This window comes from Ambystoma mexicanum, chromosome 11, assembly GCF_040938575.1.
Source record: "Ambystoma mexicanum isolate Mex_15411 chromosome 11, UKY_AmexF1_1, whole genome shotgun sequence".
NCBI lineage: Eukaryota > Metazoa > Chordata > Amphibia > Caudata > Ambystomatidae > Ambystoma > Ambystoma mexicanum.
In genome coordinates, this window is record NC_090934.1 from 937,805,937 (window position 1) to 937,823,554 (window position 17,618).

At 45.2% G+C, this 17,618-nt stretch overlaps 1 protein-coding gene across 3 annotated transcripts in view; it reads left to right on the plus strand.

Moving 5' to 3' along the window:
* Positions 1-17,618, plus strand: part of LOC138503948 (lamin tail domain-containing protein 2-like) — a 510,184-nt gene that overhangs the window by 259,602 nt on the left and 232,964 nt on the right. For all 3 annotated transcript variants that reach the window (XM_069624071.1, XM_069624070.1, XM_069624069.1), the window contains exon 5: positions 2,287-2,473. In XM_069624071.1, coding sequence (XP_069480172.1) covers positions 2,287-2,473 — 187 coding nt within the window. The remainder of the gene's footprint in view (positions 1-2,286; positions 2,474-17,618) is intronic.

Sequence of the window (17,618 nt, forward strand, 5' to 3'; positions counted from 1 at the left end):
AGGCAGTGGAAGGTAACGTTCAGGAAGGAGGCGAGGAGGGTCTTGAGGAAGTAGTTGGAGATAACCTCAGGCGAAGAGAGGTGGTCGCCTGGTGTGGAAAAAAGTCTGGGGAGCTGACTAAGTGTAAGAAGGAGGAAGGTGAGAGGAACTAGTGAGCAGGAGGGGTGTGTCAGGTCCGGAAGAGACTGAGGGGATGGAGATTAGTGAGGAGAGCTGCGAGTCTGAGCAGGGTGAGCCTGGGAGGAGTGGCTGTGGCAGGGAGTCGAGGAGGTGCATGTGGGGCGCAAGACCCAACAGTGAGGACTCCAGAGAGGGACTAGCCAAGGTTCCCTTACGCACGAGGATGTGTTGAGATTACGAGGAGTGTAAGAGTGGGCCAGTGAGCAGTAGAGCCAGGACCCTGAGAAAGGGAAGTGGTGAAATGCTTAGAAACAAACCTGGGGGCATTGTAAGGTGGCCGCTGTTGAGGCTGTGGGTCTGTGATGAGGGACACTGGCCGAGCTTTGTTCTCCTGCTTAATTCAAGCTTCTGGCTACCAATCTAGACTTGGACGGAAGGAGACCGTCTACTAACCAAAGAAAGTGAGTGGAAATGAGTTGGAGTAAGCAGGAAGATCAAGGGAGAAGTGTGATTACACCTGAGCCCTGCGACTGTGAGTGCCAGGGTCAAGCCCTGGAGAGTCCTATGTTTGTTTTTACTGGTAGACATTGACAGAACAAACAGACCTCTTGTTTTGAGTTTTGAAGTTTCATTACATTTGCCTTGCTCAAGGTTGTAAATATCCCCAATAAAGCCCATTACGACCATAATTCTGGTGTGGTGTCTTTTGTGGAGTTTACTTTGATCTCTTACTTTGATCTTTTGTGGAGTCCACTCAGCTTTGTGACAGAATCTACATACTGATCACCATACTCACCCGAGAGTGTCTTCGAGGGTCAACCTTCAGGGTATTCCTACCTAAGAATTGGACCTTCAGGCAGAAGGTGTGCACACCTTCTGGAGCACTGGAGCTATCTTTATTGTGCTGCATCTTCCCATTCTTCCCCTTCGCACCCTCTCGGCCCTTCACCCCCTGTGCTCTGCGATGGTCTTACTGCAGTGGAAAGCACTATATAAGCAAACAACTCAACATTATTGTGACTTCTTCCCACGGATTCTCCTTCTCTCCCCTTGTCCTACTATGCGACTATCTTTCACATGCAAGCAACAGAAGATGACCAGTGTACACGATTCCTTTCACCAGACATCACTGAATGCTGCTATCACCCATCTTAAATCTCCATTGTATCATCTTGCTGCATATATTTTCGCCTCTCTATCCCAACTTTCTCAAAGTGTAATCTCTGCACCTTCCCCGTGTGTTCCTTCTTCAATAGCTCTCTCAAAAGGGTATTTCTCATGTCCTGGCCAATGCCTAGTTGCTCATCCCACCTACCATTCCAAGTGGGCTTCCTGCTTTCTCTCACTCACAGATGTACAGACCCATCCTCCTTCAATGCATTTTCCTTGCCATTGCAGAGTGCAAGGGTTGGATTTTAACAAGCCAAGAAGATCACCTACGTTTGAGGAGCAACAACACTGGTGAGCAATCCTGCAGGATGAAAGCTGAAAACAGGTTGTGGGGAAACAGATCTCAAAGCAGGAAACCACCATATCCCACTCCATCCAGATTCATCACATAGCGCCAAATTCTCTTTCCATAAGGAATAAGCTTTGGATCGACAGCGGTGGCAGGAAACTTCTACAAATACTATAAGCAGTGTCCTGGTGGGACATCTCAACATCCTCATTGTCAGTGATGATATCCTGTTTTATGCCACATCAGATGTTGAATATATTACCTCGAAAAGTCTAACACTTAACAATTCAGAATGTCACATTCTTATGCAAAGAATTGAAGGGATAATGCATGACTATGAGTATCCAGGACAGAACCCTGGGGACCACCTTTGTCATTGAACACTACGCTTGTCGGTCTGAGTGGTTATTGTGTACTAAGAGTTGCATATGTTGTGCAACCTGTCCCATTAACCTTTCAGGTTTTTTTAACACTTCCCAAAAATGGAAACCATTAAGGACACTGCCGGGAGTTATCCAATCTTGCTATTGATTTCATATTAAAAGTTCATGAATTGTCATCAAACAATACTTTTGTATTTGTCATTAAATGCCATTAATAAGACATGTCTCACAATCCTCCTGCTTCTGTTGACTGATGCATTTCTAACATTCAACTCGCCCCCTTCTTACACATCCATCTCTTCTTCTTCAATCAATCTCATGCAGACCTACTGGTTTCCTGAAGATTTCTGAAGTTAATTCTTCAGGGAAGTTTATTCGGATCTTCAACTCCTCACGTGCAGAGAAGGCCGACCTAAGTGGCTGCGTCATCCAGCAATGGGTTGGAGGACACCCCGTGGCTCTCTTTCGCTTTCCACTGAAAACGGAGTTGCCGCCTTTGCAGCACATTACGGTAAGAATTTCAGAACTACGCAGTCGTTTCCAGATCTCTGTCACACTCATTTTCAGGTGTACCCTTTTAGATGGGATTCACCACAAAGAGCAGCGACCATGGTCAAGCATCTTCTACGTATGTTTTCCTGCTCTGTGCGGTGCATCTGAATGTAGCTCTGCCTGCATCAGTACTCTCATGCCAGCAAAGAGGCAGATATCCCTATGGGTTATGCCTGATTATTAGTGTCTGCAACAAGCAGGCAGAAGACGTAGGGATCCCTTGTAATGGTGGCCACCAAGTGGTTTCATGATGCCCGCCATTATTGATTTACACCCTGCATGCAAGGCAGACATCGAGGTAGATTCTCCGCAAGATACAGGGTGGGGCACGGAAATCCGGAATGAACAAAGTTTCCCATGCCTAGAATCTCATTGTGTGGTGAAGGTCAGCCAGTAGAATCCCCCAGGAAAAGCCCTCTCTGTGGAGGCAGGCAGGGCCTTCCTGACAGATTCTACATCTCAAAGAGAATGTGGCTCTGCATTTAGAAACATCTGAGCAGTGTGGCAGAAAAGTATGTCGCCTCTGCCCTTGTTCCTCAGGCTCATGAAAGGAATCATTTTCAGATCTTATAAATGTTGGCGGATCAAGTGAATGCTTGTTGGGCACCATGTTTTCTTTTTGGTAGGATTGGCTGTAAAGCCTGCGTCTTGAGATGGCTCTACAGTATGCAATGAACCCATTTATATATCTCTCCCTCACTTCATTGCCATGATCTTGTAAAGAGCTTTGTGTTAGGCCGGATTTCAAGAAAGAAGCTTTTGGTGCCCCTATCCCTTTCTTTCAAAGTTTTCTGGTGGCTAGAAATGTTTTTGTTATCCATCTCAACTCACTTTCCTGTAGAATATTACCCTGTCAGGGTAACAGAGCATTTATGAAGAGAAATAAAGGGCAAACTAGAAAAGTCAAGCGCACACGCGTAGACCTCCCTGCTCCTAAGCCCTGCTATCCTAATGCCTGTCAGTCAAAGCAATTTCTGAGCATGGCCTGCCCAAAATGAGCGTCCTTACTGCAGTGACTTCTAAATCATAGTGTTTGCTAAACCCCAGAGGTAGCCCATGTGGCTGGCCAGCTGATCACTGTAAGAGGGAAGAGGCAGTGCTGAAAAGCCACAGACACTGCTTTGCCTCTGACTGCATGAGCAGGTATTCTGCCTGAGAGCGACAGATACCAAATCGTATGATATCATAAAGATACATGAGACAGTCCAATGAGTAGTGCAAACTCCCCAAGTCTCCTTTCATTAGTGACTGCCAACATACAAGGCAAAAAGTCAGTTTGTGGACCTGAAGGACACTGTGTTGCACAACTAAAATGTGAGAGGTAAAGAAGGGTGCTATTACCTTCCTAAAATGGAATTTGGGTGTAAGGGGGGAATAAAAGGAAGATCTCTTGATGCATATTAAACTCCAAACCAACTTCTTGCTCACACCCTTATTTTGAAACTCCCCACCTGCCCCCCCTTCAACCTCTTCATCTCTGATCTTGACCTCTTACTCGAAACGTTCCCAGCTGATGTCCCTTCCATTATAATGGGAGACCTCAACCTCTCTAATCTGTCTAGGGCCCAACAGCTCCAACTTGACTTCCCTCTCAATGACAACTCACTAGTCACCCTTCCAACTCTCACCTCTGGCAACTCTATCAATGTCATATTTCTATCTTCTACCCTGATCTCCTCTGCTCCGACTCTTTAACCCTTCTCCTCTGAACACTCCTGTTCTCTACACCGTCTCTATTCCTCCCCGCTCTGCCACCTCCCAGCCTCCACTCTCACCAAACATAAACTCAAGCCATAACCCAGGGCACCTAACCTTGACCAAGGCAACACCTCACTAAACGCTCTCTCTCCTCAACAGGCTCACTCCATTAATATCACCCTTACTAAATTACATTTGACACTTTTCATCCCTTTCAATGATCACCACCCTGCCCACTTCTTCACACCCTCCCGCCCATGTCCTCAACCATGAAGCGCCTCAAACATCCAGTTTCTTAGGACAATCATGCATCGATGCTTACACCGCGCTGTGACAAAGACTGATCCCGCACTCTCCCTGGCCATGTCTACAGCTTTCGACACAGCCAAATCCTCCTATTACACTAATCTTCTTCCCTCCCACTAATGGCCCCCTTGCAAATAATCAAGAACACCCCAGGCTACCCCCGTAGCCTCCCAGAAGCAGTCTGTTTCTTCCTTTCTCTGTCTCCCTCCCAAAGACTTTACCTTCTGCCTCTCCACTAAAATTGCCAAAATACGGGACAATCTGTTCATGCTTCTTTCTCTAACCCCCAACCTCATTCTCCCCTTCTCACAGCTCCCCCACACTATCCTTTCTCTCGAACTCCCCCGTCCTCCACTAAATCTCCACACATCCTTTGCTCTGATGACCTCTCTCCACCAATAATTGTTAAGGAACTTGCACCTGTAAACTCTACTCCCCTCTGCACCTGATCCAGTCTCTCTCCCTCTAATGATATCTTTTGAGCCTGTTACAAAACACCAACAATCATACCTCTCCTAAAGAAACCCAGTGCTGATCCCAACAACCCCTCATTCTATAAACCTGCCTGTCGCCTTCCCGATCACTCCAAAATGCATGAGAGAGTTATATTCAACCACATAGTCCACTGTCTTGAGGTGAACTCGCTTGCTGACCCCCTCTGATCTAGTTTCCAGTCCAATGCCCACTGAGGCTGCTCTCCTCCACATGACCAATTCTCTTACCCCTGCCCACCATGCTCTCTTCTCCATTCACATCCTTCTAGATCTTTCTGCTGCAGTTGTCATTGTAGGATCATCCCTCCCTCTGCAAACTCCTTTCTTCCTTCCTTGCCTTTAAGAACGCTGCACTTACCTAGGAGTCCTCCTATCAGTCTGACCGCTCCTTCCCCATCTACTGGGACTCCAGCACCCCAGCCCCGTCACCCCTCCACAGTGTGCCTTCCTCATGAACTCTTCTGAGGCCCACTTTACTTCACCTTATACACTTTCAACATCTGCAAATGAATTTCCTCCTTTGGCTTTAGCTGTCGCATCTTTGCTGATGACACTCAGATATTATTCTCCTTCCATTTCCACCCCCTGCAATATCTGAACGTATAACCAACTTCCCAACCTCCATCCACCATTGGATGTCTCTACACTGCCTTGTGCTCAACTCCTCGAAGACGGAAGTCATCTTTCTTCCCGCCAACCTCGCTCACCTATCTCTTTCCTCTCACCTCATCCCCTCTTCGCCCATGACTAGCATCCTTGGCATTCTCTTGGATATAGACCTTAAATTATTACAATTCATGATGGCTCATGTCAGTGCAGTAAGAATTAACCTCCTAAACATTAAAAATATCCTCACACACCTGACACACTACTTAACTAAAACACTTATCCATACCCTTGTGTTCAGCAAACAGGACTACTGTGAGAGCCTACTTCTTGGTCTACCCCTCTACTCTTATGCACCCAGCAACAAAGGCCCTAAACTTTGTGACAAGCCCACTTTTCAACCTTCTGAGATACTCCTTAAGCTATAACTACCGTCCCCACAATGGTTGGCTCTCCATGAAAAATCACTCTCTTTAAATTCCTGCTGCTCATCTATAAATCCATCCAGGTTCATGCCCCCTTGCCTTACTACCTCGTTGGCTGCTTTTTACTGTATTTTCCGCCTTGATCTTTGTTCCTCATCCCTTCACAACTAACTGGTCCCCACCCTTCCATGCCTCCTCCCACTTTCACTCGTTCTCCCTACTTGCCCCCCTCCACTGCATTGCTCTCCCCACAGCCATCAAAGCCATCACTTGCTATCAATGGAAGGAGCCTCGCAAACCCTTCCATCCTCCTAAATGTCCAGCCCACCTCACCTGCATTCTGCCCACATGGCCACTGTATGTAATTTGTAAATAATGGCCTCAGGCTGTCAATGTTATAAACTATTATTATGCCCTCCATTCCCTGTCCCTGGTACATGTTCTCACTCTTACCTTTTCCACACCTGGTGTACCTCACTCAATCAAGAATGTTCTTAGGTAACCTAGGGCTGCCTCAGCTCTCTGCCTTTTTCGTAAGTCCTATTCGAAAGGACACCTTCTCAATAAATACAAATACAAAAACGTGGCAAAAAAGAGGGGTGAGTTTTGGAAGCAGCTGTATCATTGTACAATGTTCCTGAGAGGAGATGAATGGCAATTTCGGATCCCCTTCTTGGTGTGATAGCAATCAGAAGTAGGATCTTTCAGGTCCCGAGCTTCACTAAAGAAAATATAAGGGATTCCCATTGGTGCTATGCACCTCTGCTGATCTCACACATTTGAGGACAAATGGCGAGTCAGGATGTTGCATGTCCGGCGGTTAAATACAGGCGGATGGAGATCCACCCACCTGCGAGATGCAACTCGAGAGCAAGGTGAGTCCATGATAGAAAGGTGGAGCTGGAGTGAGGGTCATGAATGCGGGGGAATAGCGGAGGGCTACATCTGGCCCTTATGGAAGCAGAAGAGGTACATTTCACAATGAACTGTGTCAAAGCGGCAGAGAGGAAGAGGGACCAGGAGAGAGAGAGAGCGAGAGAGACAATGCAGGAAAGAGAGAAGGTATCCAGCATGAGCAAAAAGGATCTAACCTGATGGAGCCCAGATTCACCTTGAACCTGTGTTGCAGAGAGAAACTGAGGCGTGGAAGAGGGGCTCTTTAGGAAGTTAGGGCTGACAAGTATGAGAAGGATTTCCTCTCCTCCAATCTCTTCACATTCCTGAGTATTTTGAGTAGCATAGTATGATGTGAAAACCTGTGGATCCCCTGTACGGTACCCTGAGCTGAAGTGTATCACTCATATTTTTTTTATTTTTTTTTATTTTATTGACATTAGTTTGCAAAAAAAAGAGACAACTTTTTAGTCATTCTTTTCCACTTTCGCTATGAACTCCACTTCCATAACGTTTCACGCTATTGCACTATTGCGAGCTCAACTTTCACAACGTTTCATGCTACTTCTCCTCAATTTGTAATGTCAATCGAGATTTTGTGGTAGGATCATGTCCATGAAGTTCACAACTGCGCAAGTCAGTTGGCTATTTATTCCCGAAATTAGGTAACTCCACCAATCACCCATGTTTCCATTTTTTGGAGCATAGCTCTCAAGATGAAGGGAACGATGAGCTACTATTTTAGGACATCTTATTATCAGATGTTTGCTTGATTCGATGTTTGTTGCACAAAAGCGACACTTGTCACTTTGCGTGTTTTCTTCTCCATAGAACCTCATTGGTGGTATAGAGGTTTAGACGTAGTCTAAGGAACTGGTTCCTATGATATCGAGACGGAAATTTGTTGAGGTATCTTGGTAGTTCACCTATTTTTTGGCACGAGGTTCCCAGATCAATTGCCGATGAGAGTTGGCTACGTCTTTCTATGTTTGATATCCAGTACCAGTTTCTAAATTTGACTTTCGCCACTTGTGGAATTTGCAGGAGTAGAGCCAAACTTAGATCCGCAGCTTTTAGAATCTTCAGTATTTTCTATTCCCAGGTGTTTAATAAGAATGCTGATGGATCTGTACTTCTTTTGTGTAGTATTTGATACGATTTCACGGTTGGCCTCAGGCACATTTTGCGCAATACTAATATTGATTTCCACTGGATCATCGAATGTAGGGAATCTAGGCCAAGTTCGTGTCTTAGTACTACCATAGATGTACTTTGTGGGAGTTTCAGGATTTTTCTCCAAAAGAGACCCTCTAGGGTCGGCCAGATATTTTCATCGATGTTCCAACCAGCTTTGGTTCCGAAGCAGATCGCTGGCACCACCTTTTGCAAGTAGAATGTTATTATAGGTTGGAGAGAGAAGAGCCCATAATTAGCGTGCAATTTTGCTCCTTGTTGTGCAAAGGTTTTCATTCGGCTAGTGATGTCATTTATCCAGCTCCATTCTCTTATCGAGATGTTAAAAGAAATGCCTAGGTAGCGAATGGCTTCGACTTTAGCGAGGGGCTCGTCTTGTACCTTCCATTTAAAATTCTTTTTCTTTATCCCTGGATTTGTGCCGATAGCCATGATCTGGGATTTCGTCACATTTATTTCGAGCTGGTTTCCGACTAAGTAGGCTTGCAGTGTTGTCAACAGCCGTTGAAGTCCAATTTCCGTTGAGTCTAGGAGTACTACATCATCGGCATAAATCACATGACTTATGGGTTTGCCATTGATTTTGGGTGGAAAGGTCTTTGCTTTTTCGAGTGCCGCTGGGAGGTCTGAGATGAAAAGTTTAAATAGTAGGGCTGCCAGCGGACAGCCTTGTTTTACGCCTTTAGATGTTCTTATTTCGTCAGACAAGGTGCCCTCAGCATTTAAGCACACTCTAATTTTGGTATTAGCATATAGTGCCATAAGTGGTGCTAATAGGTCTAGTGGGCAGCCCCATGTCTTGAGTTTTTCCCATAGGAATTCACGGTTTATACTGTCAAATGCCTGTTTCAGGTCAACAAACACAAGAAAGAGTCTTTTTTTGCGTTGTAGGGTTTCCAGTTTCGCTATGTTCAACAGAACCAAGTTGAGCCCCACCCCGACTCCTTTTGTGAAGCCTGTTTGTCTTTCATCAAGTATGTTGGCACTGTTAGCCCACGTTGCGATTTTCTGTTGAAGAAAGGATGCGACGATTTTTCCCGTAGTATCCAATAGGGCAATTGGACGATAATTTGTTGGATCTTCGCGGTTGCCCTTTTTGAAAATTGGCACTAAAATCGCACTCCGCCAGGAATCTGGGATTTTTGCCACTAGTGCTATTTGATCAAATAACACCTTAATAAATTTTGCCCAGTTTTCTTTATTGGCTTTTAACATTGAGTTTGAAATGCCGTTGGGCCCTGCTGCTCTCGAGGTCTTTAGATGTTGGATAGCATTTTCAATGTCTTCCACAGATTCTGTTACTGACCAGTCACAGGGTTTTGTTGTTATTGTTGCAGTTGATGTTTTGTGTTGGGTGTTAAAGACCTTGGAGTAATGTTTTACCCACTCTGCTTCGCTTACACCATTTGATAGCGCAAATGCCTGGTTTAAATGATCCGAATTGATAATTTGTCAGATGTTCCGGGTATTATTCTGAATGATTTGCTGTAGCATATATTCAGCTTGTGATTGTAACCGTATCTGGTTGAATGACTTTAGCCAGTTTTGGTATTTCATTCGCCTTTTAGTCGTCAGTAGATGTTGGTTTAAACCACCGGCTTTCTTTATAAGCCTTAAGTCCGTCTTTAGGGATTTCTTCGCCTCCTTTAACACCGGATCGAAGGGATGTTTACTCTTTGGTTTTGTCAAGTTGTCTTTTTGAGCTTTCTTAGAAAATTGCGTCAGCAAGGGTATGTAATTGACTTCCATATCTCTCATATTTCTTTGGGTCAATTGTTTTGTCAGATTGGTAATTTGAATGGAATTTATTCGTAATCTGTTTTGTCCTTGATTTATGCTTAGAGGACATTTATATTTCAACTGATTTGCATTTTGTACCTCCCAAAGAAGTATTGGGGCATTGTGGTCGCTTTTTGCAGAATGTCTTATAGATAACTTTCGAATATATGCATGTAGGTTTTCAGAAACCCATATATAGTCAAGTGTTTTTTTAGATTCTCCACGGTGCCAAGTGTCTCCTGCTGGAATATCGCCTTTAGTGCATCCATTTAGCATCATGCAATGGCGTTGAGTTAATTCGTATTCCCACTTTGTCCCACGGTCTGACGTTTCAGTAGGTACTTTGATCTTATCTGAGTTTTTGCGTACTTTGGCATCGTCAAACCATGAATAGTTTAGGTCGCCACATATTAGAATAAGCAGATTTTCATATTCGTCTAGGCATTCATCAATTTGCGAGGTGATAGCCACTAAGTAAGTGAGATCTGTTATCATTGCTGGATTCCAATAAGTGTTTATGATCAGCATTTGCTGCTTGGGGAAGTTGTCTTTGTTGATGTTTTTCTTCTCTATAACTAGAGCCTGCACAAGGAGATTTGGATTGGACATTCTTATGACATTCCATCCTGCTGCAATATCAATCATGGTTATTAATCCAGAGAAAGGACGTCCAAATCGGTTTTTCCCAGCTGGATTTAGATAGACGGAGTAACCATCACTTTGAGGTGTTTCTTGTAGCCATGTTTCCTGCAGACAGATTATTGTGCTTTTTAGCTGATTGTGGCATTGTCCTTGAAAGAGATGGGCGAAGCCACGAGTGTTCCACGACGTAAGTAACTGGGCCAAGCTTATTGACCCTTCTTCATCCTAATCATTTTTCCTGGTGTTTCTTGTATCATTTGTGAGATCAGATTGGGCTTTCAGCTCTTTCCACAATTCTGCGCGATTCACATTTTTTGCCTTTGTTGGGGATTTGTTGGTGTGCCTGTTAGATCTATGTGGATTTTCCTCTTCACATATCGATAAATCGAAGCCAAAGAATAGTAAGTCATCCCTGGCGTCGATGAGAGGTTTTGCAAGTTTTATCGATTTCATATGAAGCATTACCCAGTCTGATCTAGCTTCAGATTTATATTCCACGATCGCGATATCATCAGATGTTATATTGCGTAGGGCTGGTATGTTATGTAATAATCTCATTACGTTTGCTCTGTTGAGATTAACTTCGTTCTTGACTTCGAGGATGTTTTCCAATTCTAATCTTACCCATTTGTAGTTCACAGCTTCCCGGGTCAAGATTTTTTCTTTAGTTGTCAAATGCAATTGTTTTTGCAGTTGTGTTGTTGTTTGTTTCGGGTTTAAGGATGTTATGACTTTGGAAGCGATTGACGATGCCGCTTTCCGCCTTGCCAATGATGATTTCTCCTTTTCAATATGTGGGTGTTTTTTTGTTGGTACGGTTTGATTTCTTGAAGGAGATCGTGGAGTGTCTTGCTGAAGCTGCTTTTTTTTGCCTAGCATCAGTTTGGCCTTGGCATCATAAGGTATTACTAGGCTGTCTTCTATTTTTTCCTCAAGGTCTTCTAACGCGTCCTCGTCATCAATTGAGTATGTGGATAGATCGCATAAATCAATCGAAGTATGTGTCTCGTTTGCAGATGAGGAGGACAGGGAGCTTCGTCTTCGTTTTATTGATGTAAATTTGGGTTTTTGTGAGATTTGCTCACTGTTGGTATTTTTCTTTGCTTTTTCTAGAGCATTTGCAGTTTTAGCCGATATTGCTGCATCGTCGCGCGGTGGAGTTGTTAAATTTCTAATAAATTTCTTTGCCTCATTTGAACGTGTTCTTTTTAATGGGGGCCCTTTAGCAGCAGTTTTTTGAGGTTTAATTTGTTTGCTTTTCAGCAAGGCCGGGTTTGCAGTTTTAGCCTCAAACGATTTTGCAGAGCCAGCGAAGATTCCGAAGGACACTTTTGGAATCACCAACGTCGGTTGTCCTTTTCGCCTCAAGGGGAACAGCTGAGTTTGAAAGATCTTTTGGGTTTTTAGTTTGTACATAAACAAACTCAGCAGTTTGTTGTTGTGGAGTTAGCAGTTTCTTTACTGCTAGCAAGGAATTTCCATTTCCTGTATTTCCTCCTTCCTTTGGCTGTGGTTTTTCTTTTTCACCCTTTTTATCTTGATTATTTTTCTGGGTGTTGGTCTTTGATGGTTTCTTTGGCTCGTGTGCAATTTCGTCGTTTATTGGCAGTTCTTTGTTTGCATGTGCCTTTGGCTGGGTGTGTCTTTGCGGCGACCTCGGCGCCTCCTTGGCCGGCATTTGACAAGAGCAATTGTTGGCCCGCAAGTTGTCACGCTGTTGAACTACGACGTTGTGCCTAATCCACTTCGTGCATTCTATTATTGCTTCACTCAAATCAACTTTTTCCAGTGCTTCTTTTTTTGTTATTTCGTTTAGGCGAGAATGCCAACCGTGGGACGCAGCAGCTTCTGGGTTGAAGCGTTGTGTAAGGTGTTCATTGAATTTTTCCAATTCTAGTAATTTACTGTTGGTTGAACAGATCAAGGAGTTTTGGTCTTGTATCGAGTCGTTTAGTGCCTCATATAGTTTCATGAATGGCATTAAGGCAATGGAAGTGGCGGCCAGAACATTGTTATGAATTTGAAGTCCTGCGGCGATAGAGATGTTTCCTTTTATTTCCTTGACGTCGCCAGTATGATCAACTTCTGGGCGATCTCCTGTTTGATGGTCTGCTGTTTCTTTTTCAATCGTCGTATTTGTGTCATCTCTGTTTCCGTATGGACCATCTATGGAACTTTGATGATCTATCATTTGACAGACATCAGTTGAATCTAAGTTTATTAACCGGGCAACCGGAACTGAGTCTTTCCGCAATCGTTCGTTCTTACTAAGAATGAGCGCATCTTTGATTGTAGTGCTCGTTTGTCGTTGTTTGCCTAACTTTCCATCCTGTTTGTTTGCGAAACTTTCATTTAGTCGATCGCGCATCCGCACGAAGTCTGCCTTTAGACGTTCTGTCAGGCGCGCTTCTCTTGCTACCTCTTCATATGATGTAGTTATATTTACTATCTCTACAGTTCCAGCGTCGTGTAAGGGTCGAGCATCTGCCATTTCTTTTTTGTCTATTTTTGCTTCATTATTTGGTTTTTCAGGCGCTTTTTGAGGTCGTAAGGCGCATTTATTTATTTTGCCAGCAATGGTGTTTTGTAACAATCCCTTGTCGGCTGAGGAGGTACCGGTCTTTTTTCCTGGTCCCGGTTCGTCAATCAATGATCTTTCATTTAACAATGTTGAATTTAGAGATTGCGAAGCAGCGTTCTTTTGTGTCAGGAGCTGGTTGGAAGTTTTTTGTATACTCTCTGACGGTGAGCGTATAGCTAATAGATCAGCATCGGTTATTTCGAAGTCAAAGGTAACATCTGATGCGTCGAGATAAATTGATGGAGGACGCTGACTGGAAGACAGTCGTTTTTCCGCTCTTTGAATGTCATTTGTTGTATTCATGCTTGCTACTTGAGCATGTACTGATTGGTTAGGGGGATGGATTTTAGCACTGTCTTTTGACAATGTCTCTTTTTCCTCCTTGTTGGTCGTTCTATTTTCTTTCATTTCTTTAGTCGGTGTCTTCGAGAGTACGCCTTTAGGTGACAGTTGAATACCGGCTCCTGAGTCTATTTGAATGGCAGGTCTCTCTATCTCTACCTCTGGGATCGTATTACCTTGCGTCTTTTGCGATGAAGTCAAATCAGGAGTTCGTCTCGGCGACAAGCTCAGGCTTAGAACAGTGACCGGGCTTGAAGTTTGTGCAAGTATTGGTGTAGCAGGTGTTTCTGGTGGCTTAAGGGTGTGGAGAGGTAAGGCTGAAGTGACAATACAGTTTAGAGTGCTTACCTTTGCAGTTCCAGTCTTGAGTTTTTGCCGCTTTAACTGTTGTAGTCTATTGCGGGTGTGTGGTCCGCCTTCAATCGGCACCGCCTCAGGCGCGTTTTCTGGGGGCGGCTCCATCTATCGTCAGTCGTGCAGCTCCTCTTACTCGATCGTCTCTTTGTGACCACCAGAAGCTTGGGGGAGTCAGGGATCAAGGCCTATTTTCAGCTGTCAGCAGGCAGCAAAGCAGCAACAGCGAAACAGTCGCTGCAAAAAGTCACGCGCCCTTGTCTAGCGCGGGCTTATCGCCGCAAGGGCGGCCTGGTCGGTGTTTTGAACCGGCTTCCTGGATGGGCGGTGCTTCGCGACTCCAGTCGCTTAAAGGCAAAGGCTGGATATCCAGTGCCCAGTGGTCCGCACTAACGAGCTCTCCTTCCCCAATTGAGCTCGTAAGGATGCAGATGTGAGATTGGGCAATTGTGGCAAGCACAAGCAGTAAGCGCAGCAACAGCGAAACAGTCGCTGCAAAAAGTCACACGCCCTTGTCTAGCGCGGGCTTATCCACTCATATAAAGCCCTGAGTGTGCCCACTGCTTCAATTCAACCATCACATGGATCGAACTAGGTCACTAGTCGAGTCACGCCTGGAGTTTTTCATGCAAAACTACCCAAGAAACTGTAGTGGATACAAGGCTAAGAAGTCACCATGCGCCTTAACCTGGAGAGGTATAGTCATATGACAACTGCCTTATAAAAGCTTCTTATGCTCCTGATGAAACACTTGTTACAATTCAAAAGATTCTGCACCATACACAAGCTTTCTGGGGTAAGAGGGTGCACCATACATCTAGAGAAAATGATCCCCCGTAAACTCCAGATGAACATCTCAGGACTAGGCAAACATCTACAATCTCTCCGGCCTAGTTCAGATGCCATCTGTTGTGTCTGATGTGGCATGCATCCCTGATGATGCAACATTCATCATCAAGTGAGTAAAGAGGAAAATGGCTGACTCTGTCCACAGCCATAGCCTGGGCTGAACTAGATCCTGAGAGTAATTGTAAGTTACTGAGCTGCTTCTCAGTTCACACTAACTCCAGGTTGCCCACCGACTACCAGGACCCACAACACTGGCGACAAGCTGGTAGATCACTGCTGCATTGTGGTGGTAACTCTCCAAGTGTCAAAGCGCACTGACGAACTGCGCAAGTGTTTGAAGTCATTGGTGTCACCACAGCAGAACCCGGTTGGGGGGCTTCAGCCCTTGCTTCTGTTGGAGTGTGCTGCATGGGAATCATGAGGAACGTTTATCCAAGAGGGTGCAACTGAAGAAAACAAGAAAAGCAAGCCCATTTAAACCCACACACGCATATGGAGGGCTCTGCCTCATGGTTCTGTGGGATTTAAGAGTGAGGTGAGATTGGAGGCTCCACAAGAAGGGCTTCTTTGGCCTGCTCCTTAGTCTGTTGGTGCCAAGATCTAGGATGACAGGCCCTAAGTGGGCCAAGGCAAAGGGGGTGCAGCCAGCGGGTACTTGTGTAGCTCGTAATGATGACAGTCATGCACGGGACCTGTGCAACAATAGCATGTGGTCACTAAGGCAGACGGCAGAGAGGGTGTGTGCCCTCATACGCATGTTAGGTACTTGCTCTTGTAAGGAAATCCAATCCTCAAATTACTCATAAGGAAGAATTTGACATAACACGAGGCCCATCTAGTCAAGGTCCCAGGCAGGCACCGTGGCACACACTCCATCGCATTTAGGTTCCACCACCGCAAAACCAATTGTGTCTGAAGTAGAGCATGCACCAACAGCTAAAGGTGAAGACCACAACGATGGCGAGGAGGAAGTCTTCTTCATATTCACCATTATGGCTGCCAGTTTACCCAACCAATTGCAACCTAAATGCACCATCGCCATTGGAGGCAAGGAATGTAAACTCTGAAAATAGGGGTGCACCTCTGAATGTGATATAGAAGGCACACTGTCTGACATTCAATCCATCTCATGAAAATGAAGGACCACATCCTTACATTCTGTGGCTCTGTGACGCTACCTATTTAGGGGACATTTGTTGTGACCATAGACCACAGGCACGAACAAATATGAGTCTGGTTCAACATCACCACCGCTGGCAAGGACGCACTAATGTGAGGTTAGACTGCAAAGGCATTGGAGATCATTCAATTCACCTTTGAGGTTTATTTGCAGGACATCCCATATCTTCTAGTGAACTACCAATCACTATTCCAAGGGGTAGAGTGTCTAAATTGACCACCTGCTCATCTGCGCATTGATGAGACTTTTCAACCATTGGCCCTACATCATTGACGGATGCCGTTTCACTTATGTAAGAAAGTAGAAATGGAGCTCGACAAACTGAAAAAGGGACATCGGACAAGGTGTCAGGCCCCAGTCCATGTGTGTCCCCAACTTTGGCTGCAGCAAAGCCCAAATAACCCGATTCTGTGCCGATCTATATAGACGTGCATCTCCAGAATAAAACGATCAAGAAGGAGGGAGACCCCACACCCAAGATATATACCACTTTGGTCGGACCTCCAGGTGAGAACACTTCCCCTATATAGATCGCAAAGCAGGATACCACCGGATCCCACTCCACCCAGAGTCCTTCTATAGCACCAAATTCTCTTTCCGTAAAGAATACGCTTTGGAGCTACAACGGTGGCAGGAGCCTTCTGCAAATACTATAACGAGTGTCCTGGTGGGACGACTCAACATCTTCATTGTCAGTGAAGATATCCTGTTGTATGCCACATCAGCGGTTGAATATATTACCTCACAAGGTCTAACACTAAACAATTCAGAATGTGACATTCTTATGCCAAAAATCAATTTCTTTGGGTGCTTCGTCCAAGAATCTGGCTCCTCAACAGATCTGAAGATGGTGGAAGATGGCAAGGTGGCTCCTGACTTTACCAACTGGTCAGAAGTGTTTAGTTTTCTGTGTATGGATACCTGTAGGGAGTGACTTATTCCCAGCTTGGGAGCAATTTCATAGCCTTTATGAAACCTTACGGAAAGGACCTCTCTTTGGCGTTGCCAGCTCAAGAAGATCAGGAGTGTCAGACCACCAAAGAGGTACCATGGCATATTTTGATCTGTCGCTTCACACAAAAGTGGTAGTGAATGCCAGCCCACATGGCTTGGGGCGGTGTTGGTTCACAGAGACTGATGGGAGAATATCCTCCCAATCACAAATGTCAGGAGAACATTGGCACCGGTGGGGCAGAGCTACTCTTAGATTGAGAGAGAAGCTTTGATGGTACTCTAGGGATGCTGCCACGTTCTTGCATACATCTAGGGACATCCCATTCTGCTCGTTATGGCCCATAAACCACTGATCCCATAATGAACATGGCAGTGCCCATGCCTCCAGCTAGGATTGAGAGGTGGCTCCTTCAGCTGCAAGAGTCCGAGGCAGCACTTATGTATTAGCCTTGGGGGACAACCCTGCTGACTGTCTCCCTCCCTCCCGGGGGCAAGACCAGGTCATTATTGAGACAAGGAGTGGAGGGGAGATTTGCCTGGTGGTGAAACACACATCAGCATTGTCACCATGTCCACAGTGCCGGTATCAGCATCCATATAGGATCTGGATGCTGCAGCCAAAATGGACAAATGCTTTCATGTTGTAGCGGGCCCATCAGTTCAGGTCAAGACTACGGGGCACTGGATGAATAATACCAGAGCCACGATAAAGGGGTTCTAGAGGTTGTGGGTTGTGCTCACCCTATCGCAGGACAAATTGATTCTTTGCAATGCAAGAACTGTCATAGCACCAGCATTGGTGGACA